Genomic DNA, 20,159 nt, shown 5'->3' with positions numbered 1-20,159 from the left:
TACAGGTTTGAGTGATTGGCTGTTGGTCCTATGCCTCCCCTTTCCTTTCCCAATCAGTGTCTTTACCTCAGCATCACTCTACTTACCCCCTTCTCCACCTCCCTATCCCCTCACGTTCCTTCCCCCTCAATGACCCCTCTCCTTCCCCTTCAGCTTCTTCCCTCTTTAGAAAAGCCACTAACAAAGATAAATGTAAAGGAAACAGTGAAAATGATCTTCAAAAGCATTGCCAAATGCACAGACTGGAGGGGAAAATGTATTTACCTTCAGTCTTTCAGTTTCAGATATCTTAGGAGTTGAACAATACCAGGAGAAAAATTTTCTGGACTGATTTAAGTTTACCATTTCAAGCAAAGATAGCCACTACTCTTTCTGCTAAAAGGATGCCCCTTTTGAATATCTCAGACCCCATATTATTTGCATAGTTACAGACTGGTGCATACTCAACTCTAACTATGGTATATTTAGAAATCTGTGATTACTCCCTGGAAGTTAAAAGCGAAATAAGCGTAATAATTTTGTAGATGGAGTCACATATACTATTGAAGAGTGCAGGAAAGTAGAGCTTTGTAAGGGGTAAGTCAAGTCTCTTCCTAGAAATTCTCACAGTTCCCTTAAATATGTATCATGACAGAACCCCAGGATTAGGTGTTAAATAAGTTAAACTGCTTCCCTACCTATATAGCACACTACTGTACTATCAAATTCTCTCTTTAGTATTAGAAACATGCTTACTTCGCCCCTATGGATAGGCTCCCCAATACTGACTAATTCCTCTTCTTGCTCAGTTTATTTGGGGCATTCGGTACAAAATACCACTATTGCTATTTTGTTACCACATATTTTCAGATCTTTAAACTAATATTTTTTTTCTCATTAGCAAGCAAACCTCCTCAAAAAGATCAGGACCACTGATCAATGGTGAATCACAGGTTTGCTTCCTAAATTTAATTAATCTGGGGGAAAGGTTTGAGACATGGTAATCTGAACTTCAATTTTTAAAGTACTTTTGTTTTACCAGCCCTCCTCTCCACTCTTGCAAACGTAATGTTTTCAGTCTAGGAGCAGATTCGCTTTGCAGTAAGTCAAGGTTGTTTCTTAATCGGATGGAAGGATCAACGCTGAGCAACATGGCACTCTCCAAATACAATGTGTGAAAAGTATTGTCTCAATGGCATTCCAAGCCCCTGCTAGACTAAAGATCAGGAAAAGTAAACCCTGGTTTGCTCCAGGCAAATGAAGAATGCCAACGATCAACTTTGTTTTAGTAATGTTTGAAAAGCACTATCCCTTTGAGCACCCCATGAAAATCCCATATTTAGATGGGAGTCATTTAAAAGAGACACCCTTATGTGAATCTATCTTTTCTGGCACTTATCTGTTGCAACAGATAGGCATAATTAGCACAGTTCATAGTGCAGTAGATTCTGGGAATCTACTTCAAGCTACTTGGGTGAGTGTTTGATGTCAAAGCCAGTGCAACACCAGAGGACTATGGAATTACTCTGGATTTACACCTTGAACAAAGTCTGGCTTAATATGCATGACCATTTAAAAAATTATTTTATTTTCTAATACCAGACACATGGCTGGCATAAACTCTGTCTCCCTCCTTCCCCCTACTAGTATATTAGATTGTGTATTTTTGCAACAAATTCATACTCCCATTTCTTAACCAAGCAAAATTTATGAAATAAATATGAGAGCACTACCAGTAGAAATGTTTTGCTATAGTCAAATATGCAGCATAACTATTGTAAGAATCTTTTTTCTCTTAAAAATGTAGCATAAAGGCGCTTAAAAAAAGAGTGCTTACCATAAGTGAGAATGTACAGTGGTTTTCCATTAGTGTCCATAGTGGTTAGGCAAGGAGCTTTTGGCGAAATGGTCCCCCATCGCTGCAATGCTGCTTCCAGAGAAGGTGGCCAATTTGTAACCACACCCAATTGTTCTCCACGCATAGCCAACATCTGAGCTCCCTCTGGCTTTGGTTGGTTTGGATCTGGCTGTTGAACTTATTTGAAAACAACAAAACAAAAACAACAGTTACTATATAAATTCTATGCCTTGTTTATGCCCATGTAACCAAGAGAATAAGTTACCTTTGTAAAATAGCCTGAAAATAAAATGTTAGTACATGTGGAAACTACTGTGCCCAGTTTCATAAACCCCAAGTACTGTGCCTATATGAATAAGATGTGGAGAAGTTTAGTGAGTTAACTCTTAACTTTCCTACAATTGAGATGAAGCAATTAATAAATGGATCTATGGAAAGCATCATCCAAAATCCTTATGTAATTTCTTTTTCCGATATTTGTACTGTAAGCATAAGCAGCATGCATAAGTAAGTTTGTTCTTAAAGGAAAGACAAATTCTAGAGCTATTCAAAAGTCACATCAAGGTAACTTTTTCCTTTAAGAAGAGATGGAAAATTTTAATTTTTCCTTGATTAAAAAAATATAGTAGCAAGGTGGAACTATTGGTAAATTGGTAAATGGTACACTGATTTAAGTTATATTGTATTGTACTGCTTTGCTACATTCTTTTATTAAAATAATGTGACTTGCCACAGTATGGCAAGACATCATGGTCAGCAAGCTTGTTTTTTTTAAAAACAATCGCGTAGTTGTTATTTACTTTATTATTGTCTCTACTGCATTTCCAGCTATCATTTTTGATTATTTTGTTAACAGATATGTAACATGTGCATCTCCCTTCACTCCTCCTCCTCCATAGACTGGGTCTTTCCAACTGACCCAGATGCGTGAGAGGAAAAGACATAGCACACAGTAAATACTCTGAGAACAGAGTTTTTTCCTCCACTCTCTTTCATACACAAAGTGACCTCATTCTAAGCAGAGGTTCACTCTAATTAGTACTACAAGTTGGGCAAACAAGGTGGAACTTTGATTTTACTCAGTGCATCCAAGTTCACTATAAGCAGGTCCCACTGCATTACTGCTCTCTCAACGGTAGTCAACCAGCTAGGATGTGCCTACTAGAAAGCAGCAGTCCAAGACAAATAAGGAAACATTTTATCCAGTGTTAATTAGATTCCAAAACCTTTTGAAAAACAGTCATTTTACCTTCTAACAATTCCTCAAAGTCATCTACAAAGAACTCTCGTAATGGTGGTCGTTTGGGTCGTTTTAGGGTATTGACCAGCTGTTGAATCTTTGCTGACACTCTGCTGCTCACTGGTACTCCTGCAGAATAGGGATCAATGGAGATATCAGTAGACCGCTAAGCTGCACGCCACCAGATGTCAGGTGGGGGGGAGGGGAGAAAAAGGCTAGAACTGCAATGCCACCACAGCGACAGTTTCATGCCGTACTGTGACTCAGCAGAATGTATTCAACATTAAGACATTTAGATCATGGTTTCAAAATGAACAGTGAAGTCTGGTTTAAAAAACAAACACAGAAACCCAAAACAAACAACACAGCAGTTTCAGAAAGTGAGTTAGTTAGCGTTAGGGGGGAAATGGCACGCAGGCTTTGGGGGAGAGGAGCACAGTGAAGAAACAGTCCCTGGCAATAATCTTTTTCAAAAAGCTTAAAGCAGTCTTTGAGGTGACTTTGGTGATGGCTAGTGAGGAGATAGAAATCCAAGCACAGGCTTCTCTCTCAGCCACTAGGGTCACACCAAAGCTGCATGACTAGAGCGCTTTCATCACACTGCAACTGAGACTACAGATTCAGTCAGCAAGGGAAGCCGGTCACAGGTTTTTATCTTGTCATTCATTTTGGGCTGCCTCTCACACAGTAGCAGATTTCTGTCCTGGGCCCTATCCTTCCCCACCCTGTAGCTGTTCACATTGTCACGTTACTTCATTGTAATGGACACTGTCATCCTGGAATAACCCTATAGTGAATTCCATTGGCCAGTAGATAAGGATGTTTTAATAGCAATCTCCAGAAGTTACCACATGTGTTTATACAGCACCTAGCCAAACAGGATTCTGATTGGGGCCCTTGGGCACCTACTGTGTATTCCTATAAAGTACTTTCCTCCTTACTCATGCTTGATAGAGCACTTCACATGATATCTGCTCCCGAGTTCAAGCCTCTAACAGCATTGCAGAAATATCACCTTCCTGTCTTTTCTCCCAAGCTAGCAACATTTTTACCGCATTAGAGCAGTGGTTGTTTCTATAGTTGAAGACAAGTGTACATAAGATACTGTAGGTCTTAAAAGTCCCATCTTGGTTGCAATTTTATTTAATCTGTTTTAGAAAAGAGGAGCAATAAATATGGAAGGTTTTACAAATAACTGTTTTTCAAAAAAAAATATTCAGAAAACAAAAACTTTGCCCAAACGTCACCTTAAGATGTAGCCCTATTGATATACATCATATACTCTGTCATTTGAAAACAGAAGAGCTTCATACAATACCTAGTTTAGTTTTAGTTACACATCATTATTAAGTGAAATATAAAGAGATTGGCTGTTTTATTTGATTGAAATTTGGCAAATACCAGTTTTTTCTATAGGGAATCTGCTCCGCTAATTAAGAAACATTTATTCATGCTGAGTATTGGCTTCACATATGCCAGTTTATTTTAAGACTCAAAGATGCTGTAACTTTGCTTGTACGTGCTCTTCAGTGAAATGTGGCCAAAAGAAACAAAAAGCAGATGTGTACAGTAAATCACAAAAAAGGGGTAAGTTACAATGTTAAAGAAAACAATTGCTTTGTGACATACCATCACCAGTTTCCATAAGTTCAGCATTGCCATATTTTGGTGCCACCCTTGCTGTGGATCCTTGTGGTCTTTCTACTTGTATTGAGTGTTCTGAGGTGTAAGTAGTAACATCTGGAGGGGCAGAATGATTTTCTGTGAAAAATAAGTTAGAAGGTTTAACCAGGTTCCTCTAGATTTGAAATGAGGGAGAGAAGGGAGTGGGGGAGAAAAAGAGAGATTCCACTAAGGTTCTTCTTACATAAGACCTGAAAAGCTGTTAAAATTAATCTAGTCACAAGTTGTAAACACAGTTATATCCAACATGGTTTTAATATTTGAAATTTTCACGGACAAAAAAGGAGTTGTGTATTTAAAGGCATGAGAGCCACATAATACAGATCTTACTCATAAAGGTTTTTTTACTCCTCTCCTCTCCTTTCCCCTCCCCACCCCCACCTTTAATTTTATATTAGTTTAATTTCCTATGGCCAAATCTAGTTAGAAATCGACCCAGACACATACATTTCTGATAGATAAAGGTACCAAGATTTCAAAATAGAAAAAAGCTACAATATGTTAAGTTCTAGCACTTGCAATTGCCAATGCAAATCAACAATAAATGTACCGTTTAAAATTCAAGTTTTAGTTCAAGAGAACAATTTACTGTTATATCAAGATTTTTGAAGTCACGGTACTGTTGGAAATTGGATCTAGAGGAAGGAAATAAAATGTAATGTTCATGTTTTTTTACCATCTGCATGGACACTTTTCTTGCTTACTACTTGACTGTTTTTAAACAGAGCTATTTCAGTTCTCCACATAACACAGACTTGCCTTCCAAGAAGGCAAACATGATTTGGTGATCTGACTCATGATGTCACTAAACTATTCCATACCACTAATCTTTCTCTTTCTCAGCTCGGTACTCAGCATGTATCCACAGTTTAAAACATCTGAAAATAAAGTCTGACTCTGGATTACCTACAGATTTGCACCGTATTCACAGATTCTATATCATGAATTTTTCCAGGTTTTTAGCAGTGTTAAGCTTCCTGGAAACAAATACAATTAATGTTTAACAAGTTTTCTGTTTAATGACAATCACCCAGAACATTCCAGACAAATAAGTCAGGGCCTTATACTGTGTTCTGTGCCACTGAAGGCAAGAGGAATACATTCCATTCAGGGAGGATAGGATCAGGCCCATTAAAGAGACAAGCAAATCAGATAATCTCATCAGACTTCAGTATTATTGAAGATTTATGTTTATACTAAATTTGTCTCACACACTTACAGCTTGCTTATTATATTAAAATGATTTCCCTTTGGAGCTTTGTGCAATGGACAGATTTGCTTCTCCTCTATTTCTGCTATTTGGATCCTAAACACTATCAATAACTACCATTTTTGATAACCTATGCTAAAAGCATATCTGTTATTTGTGTACTACATTATGGTTTTCTTAACTATGAATTAGTATAAAACAGGATCCTTTAATTCAGTGGTGGGCAACCTGCGACCCGCACACGGTCCGTCAGGGTATTCCGCTGGTGGGCTGTGATACATTTTGTTTACGTTGTTTAAGTGGCACACCTCCTGGGATGCCAGGTCAGGTCTGCAGATTGGATGCCGCCACCCCTTTAGAAGGGAGTCACCAACCACCATCACCCTTCATTTTCTCTTGGGAGTGGTGGCTACAATCCTCCAAACCTTGGGGGGGTACATGGCTTTGGGGAGATTCCTCATCCCTTGTTGCCAGGGCAGCATACCAGTTTTTTTCTCTCTCTGGATGGTGGGTTGGGAGCAGGGGTGGAGCACTGCCTGCTGCCAGAGGTAACCAGCAACCAGGTTCCTCCCTGTGAAGGAGCAGTTCCCTCTTCCCAAAATGCAATGAAAGTATTCCTGTGTCCTGGAGCCTCAAAAGGTTCTGTACATTTTAATATTTGTGCATTTCAAAAAGTAGGAAGGCATGTGCTACCAATGCAAATAGCTAATCTCCGTTGTAAGAGATGTCTATTATGAATGCTTCTTATTTGAGCATAAGAGACCAAGATATCCTTAGATATTCTTAGATACTCTTAATGGTAGACATGACATAATTGCTATGAGCCATCATAAGGATGAGCTGAGTTTGTTTCAGGACAAGATGGGATGACTTGATAATCTAGCCCACCTCTGGGAGAATTGTCTTGCATCCTGAACGTGTCCAGTTAGTGATGTGATTCTGATTCAGTCCATCCCTATAACTTGATTGAAATAGGCAGCTGAATATGTTACGCATGTGACCACCTGAATGCATAACAGCTTGCACAGCACAATAGTGTTTACGCTACTGTCTCAGTATAACTTCATTTTAGTTATCTCATCCATTACTTATATTTTGATGCAATTTTTGGTCTTGCTTGTTAAATGTCAGCTTTTCATAGGCCTGGCTGATTTTTCTAACAACAAAACAAATAAAAAGAGTAGAAGTTTTATCCTTTGCTTTTTATTTATAAGGAAGAGCTGCTATATAAATGGGAAAGAATATTGTGATTAGGAAAATAATTATGTTTAGTTCAGCTGCTTCCACCATCTTTGTGGGCAGCCAATCATAGCACTTGAAAGTAATGATGGAACAAGCCATGGGCAACCTTATATCACATTTAATCACTTCTCTGCCATTGTAGGGGCCCTGAGATACATAACATGCAACTACAGTAGGCACACCTGAAGCTTAAGAAATCCAATCCCTTACATATGATAGACATGTACTTATTGAATAATAAAATGTTACGAGACTTCCTATTCTACCATTTACTGTATTGTTGCACACATTCCATTTACTACACTAACTGCTTTTTAAACCACAATTGTTTGTGGACAGACAGGGATGGAAAAACTTGTTTGGAAAGGAATTGAGAGAATCCAAGCACTATAGATAAACTGATAAGAGTAGAATCTGGAGCTGATTTGCTCCTTCATTTGCCACGCTTCAAACCAGCTACGTAATTGGGTTAATAAGATGCATTTAGTGGCTGACTTCAACTTGACCATCTAAGGGCATGCCTACATGGCATCTTACATTCACACCCTGGCTCACTGCACACTAAGTTGTAGTGTAGACAAGCACTTAGGTACGAAGCACAATTGCTCAGGTTACAAAGATGTGCCCCAGGCTATAAACTGGAAGAGCTGCTTGTTTTTTGCACATCTTAAATTTTCAGAGCAACATTTCCTTCACATGCTGTTTTGGATCTATAGAAGTTCAGCTGTGCTTCATAGGAATAAGAATGCTACAGAATTTGTTTTTAAAAATGCAAGTTTATGTGGGTAGATGTTTCCCTGGGACCTGTGGAGAGGTCATAAGGGACCTGTTGTTTGCAGATGATGCAACTCTTGTGGTTCACATGATGCCCTACAACATCTTATTACCAAGTTCTCTGATTCATGCAAAATCTTTGGGTGAACAATAAGCTTGAAAAATACTGTTATCATGCTCCAAGGCTCTTCAGAACCAGGTCCAGATATCACCTCAGATGGTATTCGTCTGGATGATGTTGACCAATTTTGCTACCTTGGCTTTACTGTTACCAGCAATGTAGATCTTGATGCTGAGCTCACTAGTAGACTCGGCAAAGCACCCAGGAACTTTGGTCTTTTGCAAGACTGAGCCTGGAACAATAACAAATTGTCAACTAAAATGAAAATCCATATTTATAAGACGTGTTTTATACACACTTCTATATGGCTCAAACACAGACAACTTATGTCAAACATACCAAAAGACTAAACAGCTTTCATATCAGATGCTTGCGTAAAATTCTTCGAATAAGATGGCAAGACAAGGTGACAAATGTGGAAGTGTTAAATCGTGCTGCTATGTCATTCATGGGAATGTTGATTCGTAAGAAAAGACTCAGATGGCCTGGACATGTCAAGTGAATGCCAGATTACAGGATCCTAAAGAGTGTGCTGAACTCTGAAGCTCGCGAAGGGTCTAGAAAAAGAGGCAGAGCACTGCACAGATTTTGGGATGCTTGCAAGAATGACTTCATATTCTTTGGAATCTCTGTGGATGACTGGGAAAGGAGGGCAGAATGCCACTCTGGTTGACGGAGTCAGCCTGTAGATGGAGCGAGACATTGCGCGGTGGACTGGATCAAGCTTTGAGGTGACTAGTGTCAGAGGAGGAAAGAATCTGCTGCTCGGATTCAGATATTGCTAGTGCATGGGTGTACCCTACCTGTGGGCTGGACTGTCACTTGTGCATCAGACTCAGCAGCCATCAAAGAACTCCTTGGTGCGTACACCCTGCTCTGAAAAGAGCTATGGTGCCATTCATTGATTGTTTCCCTACTCTACCCTCTAAAGCAGTCCATCCTAGAGTCTACTTTGGTTTTTCCAGTTCAGGTGTCATTATTTTTTAGAAGAATTAACAACTAATGCCAGGGTATTTTGTGCATTTTTGGTTCCTACTTGGCACAAAGAAGTTAATGTACAAGTGAGGAGGTATTACAGAGAAGCATTAACTTATTATCTTCCCATTCTTTATGAAGTGCCTAATATTGACCAAACAGTTTGTACCACCTTTCTAAGCTCCAAGAAGTATTTTTCCTACTCTGACCACAGATGAAAGGCTTGAAGACCAAGATATCAATTGAAATAAATGCAAGATTGATTTCAAAAGATTGTGTGTTAGAGAATTGGTGAATTCCACTAGCTTAACCTGTCCCTCTTTAAAATTCAAGTATCGGCCACTATAATCTTCATTCATGGTCTACGTTGAATTAAAAAACCTCTATGTAGTTTAAAGGAAAGGCCCAAGACTCTTAAAGGGAAATCTATCCTGCTCTAGATCTTATGCCACAAAGGAGCAGCAGCAGCCCCAATTAAATGAATAGTACAACATTAAAAGCATATAATAGCTTATGCAAATGATACACAGAGCTGAACTCTGAACTCTGATTATATTATAGCTAAATATTTTTTATCAAAGCCCCTCTTGAAACTGCATTACAACACTAACTCTAGAAAAATCTGATTCTGTGATGTATTCTGGAAGGAAAGTGTTTGTTGAGATCAGAATGGAGTTTTGTTTTGAGGTTTTTTTTGTACTTTTGTGCATTGGAGAGGTTTTAGTTGGGGGCTGAAGGTGATGGCTAGTGGCGTTCTTTTATTATCTTTGTTGGGCCTGTCCTGTAGTAGGTGACTTCTGGGTACTCTTCTGGCTCTGTCAATTTGTTTCTTCACTTCAGCAGGTGGGTATTGTAGTTGTAAGAATGCTTGATAGAGATCTTGTAGGTGTTTGTCTCTCTGTCTGAGGGGTTGGAGCAAATGCGGTTGTATTGTAGAGCTTGGCTGTAGACAATGGATCGTGTGGTATGGTCTGGGTGAAAGCTGGAGGCATGTAGGTAGGAATGGCGGTCAGGTTTCCGGTATAGGGTGGTGTTTATGTGACCATCATTTATTAGCACCGTAGTGTCCAGGAAGTGGATCTCTTGTGTGGACCGGTCCAGGCTGAGGTTGATGGCGGGGTGGAAATTGTTGAAATCATGGCGGAATTCCTCAAGGGCTTCTTTTCCATGGGTCCAGATGATGAAGATGTCATCAATGTAGCGTAAGTAGAGTAGGGGCATTAGGGGACGAGAGCTGAGGAAGCGTTGTTCTAAGTTAGCCATAAAAATGTTGGCATACTGTGGGGCCATGCGGGTATCCATAGCAGTGCCACTGATTTGAAGGTATACATTGTCCCCATATGTGAAATAGTTATGGGTAAGGACAAAGTCACAAAGTTCCACCACCAGGTTTGCCGTGACATTATCGGCGATAATGTTCCTAACGGCTTGTAGTCCATCTTTGTGTGGAATGTTGGTATAGAGGGCTTCTACATCCATAGTGGCCAGGATGGTGTTTTCAGGAAGATCACCGATGGATTGTAGTTTCCTCAGGAAGTCAGTGGCGTCTCGAAGATAGCTGGGAGTGCTGGTAGCGTAGGGCCTGAGGAGGGAGTCTACATAGCCAGACAATCCTGCTGTCAGGGTGCCAATGCCTGAGATGATGGGGCGTCCAGGATTTCCAGGTTTATGGATCTTGGGTAGCAGATAGAATGCCCCAGGTCGGGGTTCCAGGGGTGTGTCTGTGTGGATTTGTTCTTGTGCTTTTTCAGGGAGTTTCTTGAGCAAATGCTGTTGTTTCTTTAGGTAACCCTCAGTGGGATCAGAGGGTAATGGCTTGTAGAAAGTGGTGTCGGAGAGCTGCCTAGCAGCCTCTTGTTCATATTCCTACCTGTTCATGATGACAACAGCACCTCCCTTGTCAGCCTTTTTGATTATGATGTCAGAATTGTTTCTGAGGCTGTGGATGGCATTGTGTTCTGCACGGCTGAGGTTATGGGGCAAGTGATGCTGCTTTTCCACAATTTCAGCCCGTGCACGTTGGCGGAAGCACTCTATGTAGAAGTCCAGTCTGTTGTTTCGACCTTCAGGAGTCCACCTAGAATCCTTCTTTTTGTAGCGTTGGTAGGAAGGTCTCTGTGGATTAGTATGTTGTTCAGAGGTGTGTTGTAAATATTTCTTGAGTTGGAGACGTCGAAAATAGGATTCTAGGTCACCACAGAACTGTATCATGTTCGTGGGGGTGGCGGGGCAGAAGGAGAGGCCCCGAGATAGGACAGATTCTTCTGCTGGGCTAAGAGTATAATTGGATAGATTGACAATATTGCTGGGTGGGTTAAGGGAACCATTGCTGTGGCCTCTTGTGGCATGTAGTAGTTTAGATAGTTTAGTGTCCTTTTTCTTTTGTAGAGAAGCAAAGTGTGTGTTGTAAATGGCTTGTCTAGTTTTTGTAAAGTCCAGCCACGAGGAAGTTTGTGTGGAAGGTTGTTTTTTTATGAGAGTATCCAGTTTTGAGAGCTCATTCTTAATCTTTCCCCTGTTTGCTGCAGAGGATGTTGATCAGGTGCCTGATTTTCGGGGGGAGGGGAGGGAGAGAGAGCGAGAGGCAGAGGGAGAGAGCGAGAGGGAAAAAAAGCATTTTTCCCTCTCTCTCTAAATATTGCCTTCTTGATTTAGTTCTATCAATGTTGTACTGTTTACTGCAAACTCGGAGTAAAAAAAAAAAAGGGAGAAGACTTACTGTGCCAGTTTTTAAATTACTGAAATGTCACATTATTTTATAAAAAGCTATATTTAAGACACATTGAGACTTGGTATGTGTGAGTAATGCAACCTTTCGGAGTCTGGATAAATTTAATTCTCCATGCTATAATTTCCTCTAGCATTTCAAGATGAAGTCATAGAGGAGAACCAAACGCAGTGATTAATCTGTTCAGAAACGTATGCTTTTCTAAAACAAGATTCTGGGCTATTCATTAAGCACAAATTTAAGAATACAGTACAACTGCTTCTTCCAACTGCAATACTTTACTGCAAGAGCCTTGGGGAAAGGATTACTTAACCAATAATACAGGTGTTAGCTGAAGACATAGTGACAACAGGAGAAGGGAACATTTAAGATTCATTTACTACTTAAGCTAGGAAAGCCATTAACATACAATTCTTTCAGCTGAGGAGTAGATAGATATATCTTCACAGGAATCTGAATCACATGTAATATCATGACATTGTCACACTAAGGCTGCAATATTTATTCCAATATCTTCCAAACTGATTTAGGAATTGAAATTCCCACAAGCTATTCAGGATGAATATCAGCCATTCGAAAATGAGAGTGGGTAGCAACCCTAATTTTCCATGTGGCTATTTCATTTAGGCAAAGAGAAATGTCCGTGTCAAACATGCAGAAATAATTAATACCTATTACCTCAGCTCCTTAAAGGAAAGCAAGTCTTGAAATTCCCTTGGGAAAACATAGGAAGTAAACAATCAACTAACAATATAGATCATAACACTACCAACACCTTTCTCGTCAAGAATTTTCCCTTCACAAGGTATTTACCAGTCACACATCCCAGCCTAGGGATTCTAGAGCTACTTAGAGATAGAAAAATAAAAAGCAGTTAAAAAGGACCATGATCATAGTGTTAATGGAGAGTTACAGAAAACCATGCAAACTGACAGTAGAATTCAACTACTGAAGAAATATGGGAAGGCTGCATAAAAGCTGCAGTAGCTAGCTTCAGGGGTTCCCTAGAGGTACATTTTTAGTGCACAGTAAAGGGCTTCATTCGCATGACTCCTGTAACCATGCAGTGCTAGACCCCACGTGCTACCGTGGATATTTAACTGAGAAGTTATTGTGAAACTTGGATTGAGATTAAATAAATAAAAATGTCTCTCCCTAAACATATTGTATAAAGAGAGAGAGAGAGAGAGAGAGAGGAAAAAAAGAAGAAAAAGCACAGCTGTTGCTGTAAGGAAGTCGTCTCAACTTCACACCAGTAACATCATCTAAGTGTTATGAAATAGGCTGAAGTTAAAATGAAAAGACATACAGGGAAAATAGAAGATGTTAAAAAAAGATGATTTACTAACCTATATGTGTTTGAGCCATAACATCAGCTAGCCTGTGCGCAGCGCCACTGCCTCCACTTTGTGTCGAGGAGGAAGAAGTGGTAGATGTGGTAGAACCATGGATCGCTTGACTGATCCAGTGTTCCATGTTTATACTTCCCTGGCTTGAGGTGGGAGTTCCCTGGGAGTCGCCCTGTACAGAGCCTTCGTCTTCTGAACCAGAGGAGGTATCTAATAATTGAGAACAGGCTTCATTATTTGCGATGTAAGTGCATGACGGTTTTGCTTCTTTATGGAAATAAGGCACATAAATAAAAAAAGAGAACTGCAATTCAACACCCATTGGCAGCAGGTAGTTATAGTAAGGGGAGTTTTGTACAAATGTAAGTAATGGAACAGAACCAATTGTTACAGTACATTGACAGGGTTTTCCTGCAGCAAGGTTGCTGCTTCTGGTATTTCTCTACGGAACAAAACAAATAAATTTAGTTATATTGTGGTTCTCAGTCCAAAGATCTCAAAGCACTTAACAAGAGCAAATGGGAAAACTCAGAGACAGAATGCTTAAACGATGCTCCAAAGGTCACAACGCAAAGTCAGCGGCAAACCCCTACTTATGAGGTTTCACCTTGGAGGGTGGTCATACTCTAGGGAATGTTTTAGTCACTGCTGTCATGTCATTGATTCAGCAGGTGTCAGAACTGCATTTGCTTCCGATATTTTCCACCTGCCAGGGGTTGAAAGAACAGAAACAAGAAGGTAAATGGCTAGACAAACGTTAGAAAAGAAGAAATAAAGAGAACATTCCATAGAAGTGCAGAGGATTCAACCAGAGAACTGCAGGGCCAAGAGGTGGGGGAAGAGGTATGGGAGGAATCTTTAGCACTGCAAAGTGTTAAAAGAAGCACACAGTGCTAGCCACGAAGTTATTTCACTCATGAGAACACAAAGATATGTGCAAACCCAGCCACCACAAGGGGGCACCGTACATGTGGGTGATGGCTCCTTGTTGCCTCTTCAACTACCCAGTAAACCATCTTAGATTCCTCGGGCTTTAATGTTATAGTTACTTGACTTGTTGCATCTGTTAATTGGATATTTTATTTAGATGATTGATTTTATTTAGATTGATTTTGACAGCATATAGCATGTGTCTTTCATATCAATAAAATATACAGTGAAGTTGCTCACCTGGAGGCGTGTAGGCATCCATTGACGTTTGCACCACCAATGAACGTCGTTTTGATGGCATGGGGACTGCCATCTTCCTTTCTTTATGTTTAGCAAGAGCTGCCTGAACTGCTTCTGTATGGACATCTAGAACGAAAGAAAGAGATTCAGGTTAGCCTTCAAAATGAAAGGCATTGCATGCATACACAATGCATCTGCAACGGAGTTAAATTGTATTTCATTTAGGCTAACTGGTCGTGTTAAGTCAGGGGTCCCCAACACGGTGCCTGTGAGTGCTATGGCACCCGCCAGGGCATTTTTGTGCACCCGCAGGACACCCCGCCGCCAAAATGCCGCCAAGAAGTGTTGCTAAGTGTGTTAAGTGATTCATGCTCAGGAAGTAGGGGTTGCCACAGAAAGTGCAGAAAATATAGCAGTGGTGAAGAGCCACAATTACCTTTTGAGGGTTCTGGGTCCCTGACAGACCTTTATCAGAATTTGTTCTCAGCTCTTTCTACTTTTAGAGTGTGAGAATGGAATGGTCTTTCCTAAGCACACCCTTGTTAAGTATTGTTTTAAAGCAACAGCTATCTCAGCAAATATCTTTGCTTTTTAATCTGGTAGCGGGCCAAGGACTTGTAATGAAAGGATGCTCGTTTGTATTGATGAAGTGAACCAGGTTTCCTGTTCACATAAGAGTCATATCAGCTACGTACATAAGAGATATGCTTGAAACGTAACAGGGCTGTGAAAAATCGTGAAAGAGGCAGTGGCAGCAGGTGAGATCAGCTGGACTGAGGATATGAAAACAGTCCTCGTCCCACTTCTGCCATTGATTGGTCTTAAAACTTTGCATGTGTTTCGGAAGTGTAAAGTATTATTATGATCAGTTAGTGAAGGGGTGGGCAAGAAAAAACAACCGGCACTCAGACATTCTAGGTGCCAAAGCCTGTGCTCATTCTTTAGCTTATATGGCTTCTAGACTACTGCCAACAGCGTCCACATCATTCCTCCAGGATAAAGAGCATGTCTGAAATGCCCCGCCATTCAGAGTAAGGGAGTGTGAACAGCAGTGCTCACCAAAGGGCTGTGTTGTAATTCCCCTGTGTGGACGACATTACTGCCAATTCAGGACCTGTAAGTTTGCACCCATACATCCACACAGGGGAGTTAGAGCACAGCATTTTGGTGAGCTCTGCTATTTACACCCTCCCCCCCTTACAAACTGCAGGGCCGAATAGACATGCTCAAAGTTTCACAATAAGGAGCTTTTCTAGCATTCATGTGCTTCACTATGCAACTGTTTCTCCCCATATATAACAGCAGAAACACAGTGGTTATTTTATTTTATTTTAACATGCTATTCCCCTAATTTCTTAATTAGCACAGCAGCAACACCCTGGAGAGTGAGCTATTATTTTACTTTATTTCCTCAGCTGGCCTATCACTCTCTCTATTTGGGGAGGGGGGAAGAGGGGACAGACAAGGGGGGGGCAGAGGGAGAAGAGGTACAATAAACAAATACAATAAACAAAAAAAGGTTAGTTTTATCTTATACACATTCTCAGGGTGGGAAAGAATTTAAGAAGAGCTCCTATCCCCCACTTAAAAACAAACAAACCAAAAAGAGTATTTCAACTATGACTTGTGTTTGATTTGAACCTTATGTGGATTACATACATACAACAAGGAAAGAGGGGCAGGAAAAACAACAAGAGAAATAGGAAAGCGCATACATTACACATAAAGGGGTTGCAAGGCTGACAGGGCAAAACAGAGGAATTGGGAAAAAGATTATAATACTAATGTTATTAAAAGACCTAGATTTTCCTTTTTCAGCCAAGTTACCCAAACCCTTAGAAAAGAACTTAAGCCTTCCTCTTTAAACTACCTTACAACGAAAAGCTTGTTAAAAAGTTTAATACAAATAAAAATATAACAAGTTATTTCTTACTCATCTGTGTCTTAAGATACCTTTCCAATAACATCCTCCCTCTCATAACATTCAGATATGTAGGACTGGAATATACTCAGTAAAAGAGACCATTTGTGTTTAAATAAACTGGGGAAAATATAGGTTTTCACTTTAAGAGTGGGAATTATGGGTAAATTATGACAAGTTTATTAAAAAAAAAAAAAAGTCATCCTGCCACCTTTTCTTTAGTCTAGACTATTCCTTGAAGAAGTCACATCTTACTGATTACAATAGGAAGAGTTATTTGGAAATTATCAGGCTATATTGGTTTCTTTCAAACTACAGTTGTTGGGGTGGGATAAACTGTATCTACTAAATCTGAGGAGGAAAGGAGGACAGTTTACTGAAATATATTATTAAAATTATTAGCCTATTGTTTGGACTTTAAATTCTCAGTGTTTTGGTTTCTAAATCCTCAAAAGCTATAGCAAGCTTTTCAAATTCAGCTTCTTTTTCGTTTTAAAGGGGGCAGTACTTTCTTCCTAGTCCATAAATACTTTGGGAGTTTTAATTTAAGAAAATACTTTAGCCCATTGAGACTCAGCAATTGCAACATGTGTGTATAAGAAGTAAATGAGTCTAAAAAGAAAAGTTACATGAAATTACAATTAAACCATGTAATAGTTTCAAAGTTACTACAGATATTTGCTAGTTGTCTTCACATACTAGTAAATGCTTGTGTTTGTGTTTATGAAGGGGTACTTGTTATGGAGTTTTAACAACTCTTTTTGTTAAAAGAGGAACCAAGGAACCAAGTAGGAAAAATAAAACACTGACACCAACAAGCGTCCTTGAGGAAATGAAAGGGCAACTGTTTATTGAGGAATACTTCCCACCTGGCTCCACCCATTGCTATGAATGGCTTACTCTTCCCAATGATATAAAGGAGGCTACCAAGCTATTAGAAGACCCTGGATCCAGAAAAGGGTGGGGTTTGAGTGAGTTGTCAGAGGTTCCCCAGGGAACGTCATGCTAGCTAGTGGGGAGACAGAGAGAGGCAGCAATTGAAGTGGGGCAGGCTGCTTTTCATAATGCTCAGATGGAGGTAATTAGGCTAGATGAAACAGACCAAAGCAAGATTAAGGGTTAGGTAAAAGGAAAGGAACAGAAAACCGTGGCCAGTAGGAGCTGTGATCGGCCGAACCTGCAGATGCTGCAGATAAACAAACCGTCCCAGCCCGCCAGCGGATTTCCCTGATGGGCCGCATGACAAAGGTTACTGACTAAAGGGTTCCAAAGCATAGCTCCCCCTGCAACTGTGACAGCTTGTAGAGGGTTAAGCATTTGTTTCCTTCTGAATCCGCTGTAGGTACTGGCTTATAAATGTAAATGGCTATTCTACTCAGTGACCCTATAGCCACTTCCTACAAGCTTCAGAGTAGCAGCCGAGTTAGTCTATAATCGCAGAAAGAAAAGGAGTACTTTTCTTTTTCCTACAAGCTGCGCTCTTCGCTGTAGCTGTTGTTTCTTGGTCTTCTGATCCACAAGCTAATTAGAGCACAGTCACTGAAGGAAGCATACTAGTATATTTCCTTTTCACTGTAGCCAGATAGTATTTCAGATGGGCCTGGTTTTGTTAATCCATTCTGAGGGACTATCATACAAAATGCACCAATCTTAATAGCAATCTGATACTCTTGCCTTGGTGTAAAAACCTCGTAATTTTACCTGAGGGATGGAGAACAAAATTTAAGAAATTTAGATTTCTCTTCAAAAAGTCTCTGTTCCTGCCCTTGGGTCTGATTCGAGCCAGTCTGCAGTACTTTTCAAAGTTGTTATATTGGGATAGGGATGGCTAAGGCACCTCATAGGCTATATATGGCATCTTCTTCCTCCACTTGTCAACAATTTCTTTGTAACAGCTGCTGCAGGAGATGGGGCATTAGTAATGTACCCAGAACTGGTGTAGGTTTGTGAGGGGAATTTAGGGAATGGTGAATCGTGATTTCTTGTTCAACAGGACAAGAGAGAGAATTTGGTACTGCCTAGAAAGAATACAGGTGGGTGGGGTTATTCTAGCTCCCCAGAGAAAGGAAATTTTTAATCTCTCACAGTCCTGTCAATACAAAGCACCTTGTATTCCCTATCATGTGATGCTAGATCAGGGGTTCTCACAATAAATCTTTTGGTGGCCTCACAGTACGGCCACCAACTCTTGCTGGCTGCTCTGACAATTTTTCCTAAAATATTTAATTAGCTTTAGGAAAAACATATAAATATGCACATGTACACATCCAAATGACTGTAATTTACTCATGTTGGGTTTTTTGCAGACTGAATAATAAAAATAATGTTCGGTTTTCTCTATTCTTTACTGGACCTAGACAGAATCGAAACAAATAATGTGCTTTGCATGTTCTTCTCCTTTTGTTGTTTCTTTTGCTTTTTTGGTTGCTGTTTTTAAGACTTGTTAGCTAGTAAGTCTGTTTCTGTGAAAAGTGATATTTGTATGTTTGTTAATATCACTTTTCACAGCAGCAGACTTGCTAGCTAGCAGGGCGGCAGTGAAAAGTGATATTAACAAACATACAAATATCTTTTTTCACAGCAAACTTACTCAGCTGAGGGCCAGATCCTAAAGCCCAGCAGCTGGAGCCCGGGGCCCATCACTATGAGGCTGGGGCATGGACTGCATGAGAGAAACGCGAGGCCGAAGGACACAGTGGGGACCATGGGGGTGGGGGAGTGAGTCCAGGGACCAAAGCCCTGCAGCCACGTGGACAGGGTCTGGAGCCCGGGGACCAGGGTTGTAGGACACAGCAGGGGCCAGTGACAATGGAGGGGTGGGAGAGCCCGGGGCTAGCGGCGGGACCACTGCCACATGGCTGGAGCCTGCTGGCCACCACCCCATATCTGAAGTACTAACCCCACTGCCCCCGGGAAAGTGAGGAACTCACCAGCTACTGGCTTCTCTGGCATTTGTGGCTCCGGAGAGGGGCAGGGCCCAACCCCTACTGGTGACGCTGGGGGAGGGAACACTGCTTCCCTGCCCCCATCTCTGCCCAGGAGACTGTGGCTGCACAAAAAGCCCCTGGTGGTGACATGCAGCCATGTGAATAAAAAGTGGGCAGTATTATCTTCCATAAATGTCAACAAACTTGTTTGTCTGAGCAATTGGCTGAATAAGAAATAGGACTGAGAGGACTTGTAGGTTCTAAAGTTTTACATTGTTTTGTTTTTGAGTGCAGTTATGTTAAAAAAATTCTACATTTGTAAGTTATACTTTCACGATCAAGAGATTGCGCTACAGTACTTGTATGAGGTGAATTGAAAAATACTATTTCTTTTATCTTTTTACAGTGCAAATACTTGTAATCAAAAATAATAACAAAGTGAGCACTGCACACTTTGTATTGTGTTGTAATTGAAATCAATATATTTGAAAATGTACAAAACATCAAAAATATTTAAATAAATGGTATTCTGTTATTGTTTAATGGTGCAATTAAAACTGTGATTGATGGCGATTATTATTTTAATCTTGAGATTAATCATTTGACAGTCCTACAAGAAACATTTTCCCTTAACCCTATTTTTTATATTCTAGCACTCCATACAATATGCTCTCTCCTTAAATGTCTACCAGATTTTCCAATGCAGATATGGTGTGATGTAGTTCACTCAGGCCTACTGAAAAGGACTGGGTCTAGTGAAAAGAAAATGCTTTCAGAAGGAATGTTCTTTTATATAGAAGTCTGTGCTATCCAGACTACTCTGTTAAAGCTGATGAAACGATTCCAGGTCCTGACCCCTCAAAGCACTCATCTAGGTAACAAAATCTTCCCTCTTCCCACTTGGCTCTTTGCACAAGAAAAGCTCAATGTAAAATCTAAAGTACTGAATAAAATATCACCCCTCCTGTCTAGACTGGCAGGT

At 40.3% G+C, this 20,159-nt stretch overlaps 1 protein-coding gene across 12 annotated transcripts in view; it reads right to left on the bottom strand.

Annotated features, from left to right (window-relative positions):
- Positions 1–20,159, bottom strand: part of DIP2C (disco interacting protein 2 homolog C) — a 483,413-nt gene that overhangs the window by 141,766 nt on the left and 321,488 nt on the right. For 9 of the 12 annotated variants that reach the window (XM_048837651.2, XM_075125976.1, XM_048837653.2 and 6 more), the window contains 5 exons: positions 14,330–14,455; positions 13,160–13,369; positions 4,707–4,838; positions 3,087–3,206; positions 1,817–2,014 (listed from right to left, as the gene is read on the bottom strand). In XM_048837651.2, the coding sequence (XP_048693608.1) occupies positions 1,817–2,014; positions 3,087–3,206; positions 4,707–4,838; positions 13,160–13,369; positions 14,330–14,455 (786 nt within the window). The remainder of the gene's footprint in view (positions 1–1,816; positions 2,015–3,086; positions 3,207–4,706; positions 4,839–13,159; positions 13,370–14,329; positions 14,456–20,159) is intronic. The other 3 variants (XM_048837652.2, XM_048837656.2, XM_048837655.2) reach the window with 3 other exon arrangements.

This window comes from Caretta caretta, chromosome 2 (assembly GCF_965140235.1).
Source record: "Caretta caretta isolate rCarCar2 chromosome 2, rCarCar1.hap1, whole genome shotgun sequence".
Classification (NCBI taxonomy): Eukaryota; Metazoa; Chordata; order Testudines; family Cheloniidae; genus Caretta; species Caretta caretta.
The sequence above is the reverse complement of the archived record's forward strand: the minus strand, read 5'-3'. Positions and strand labels throughout refer to the sequence as shown.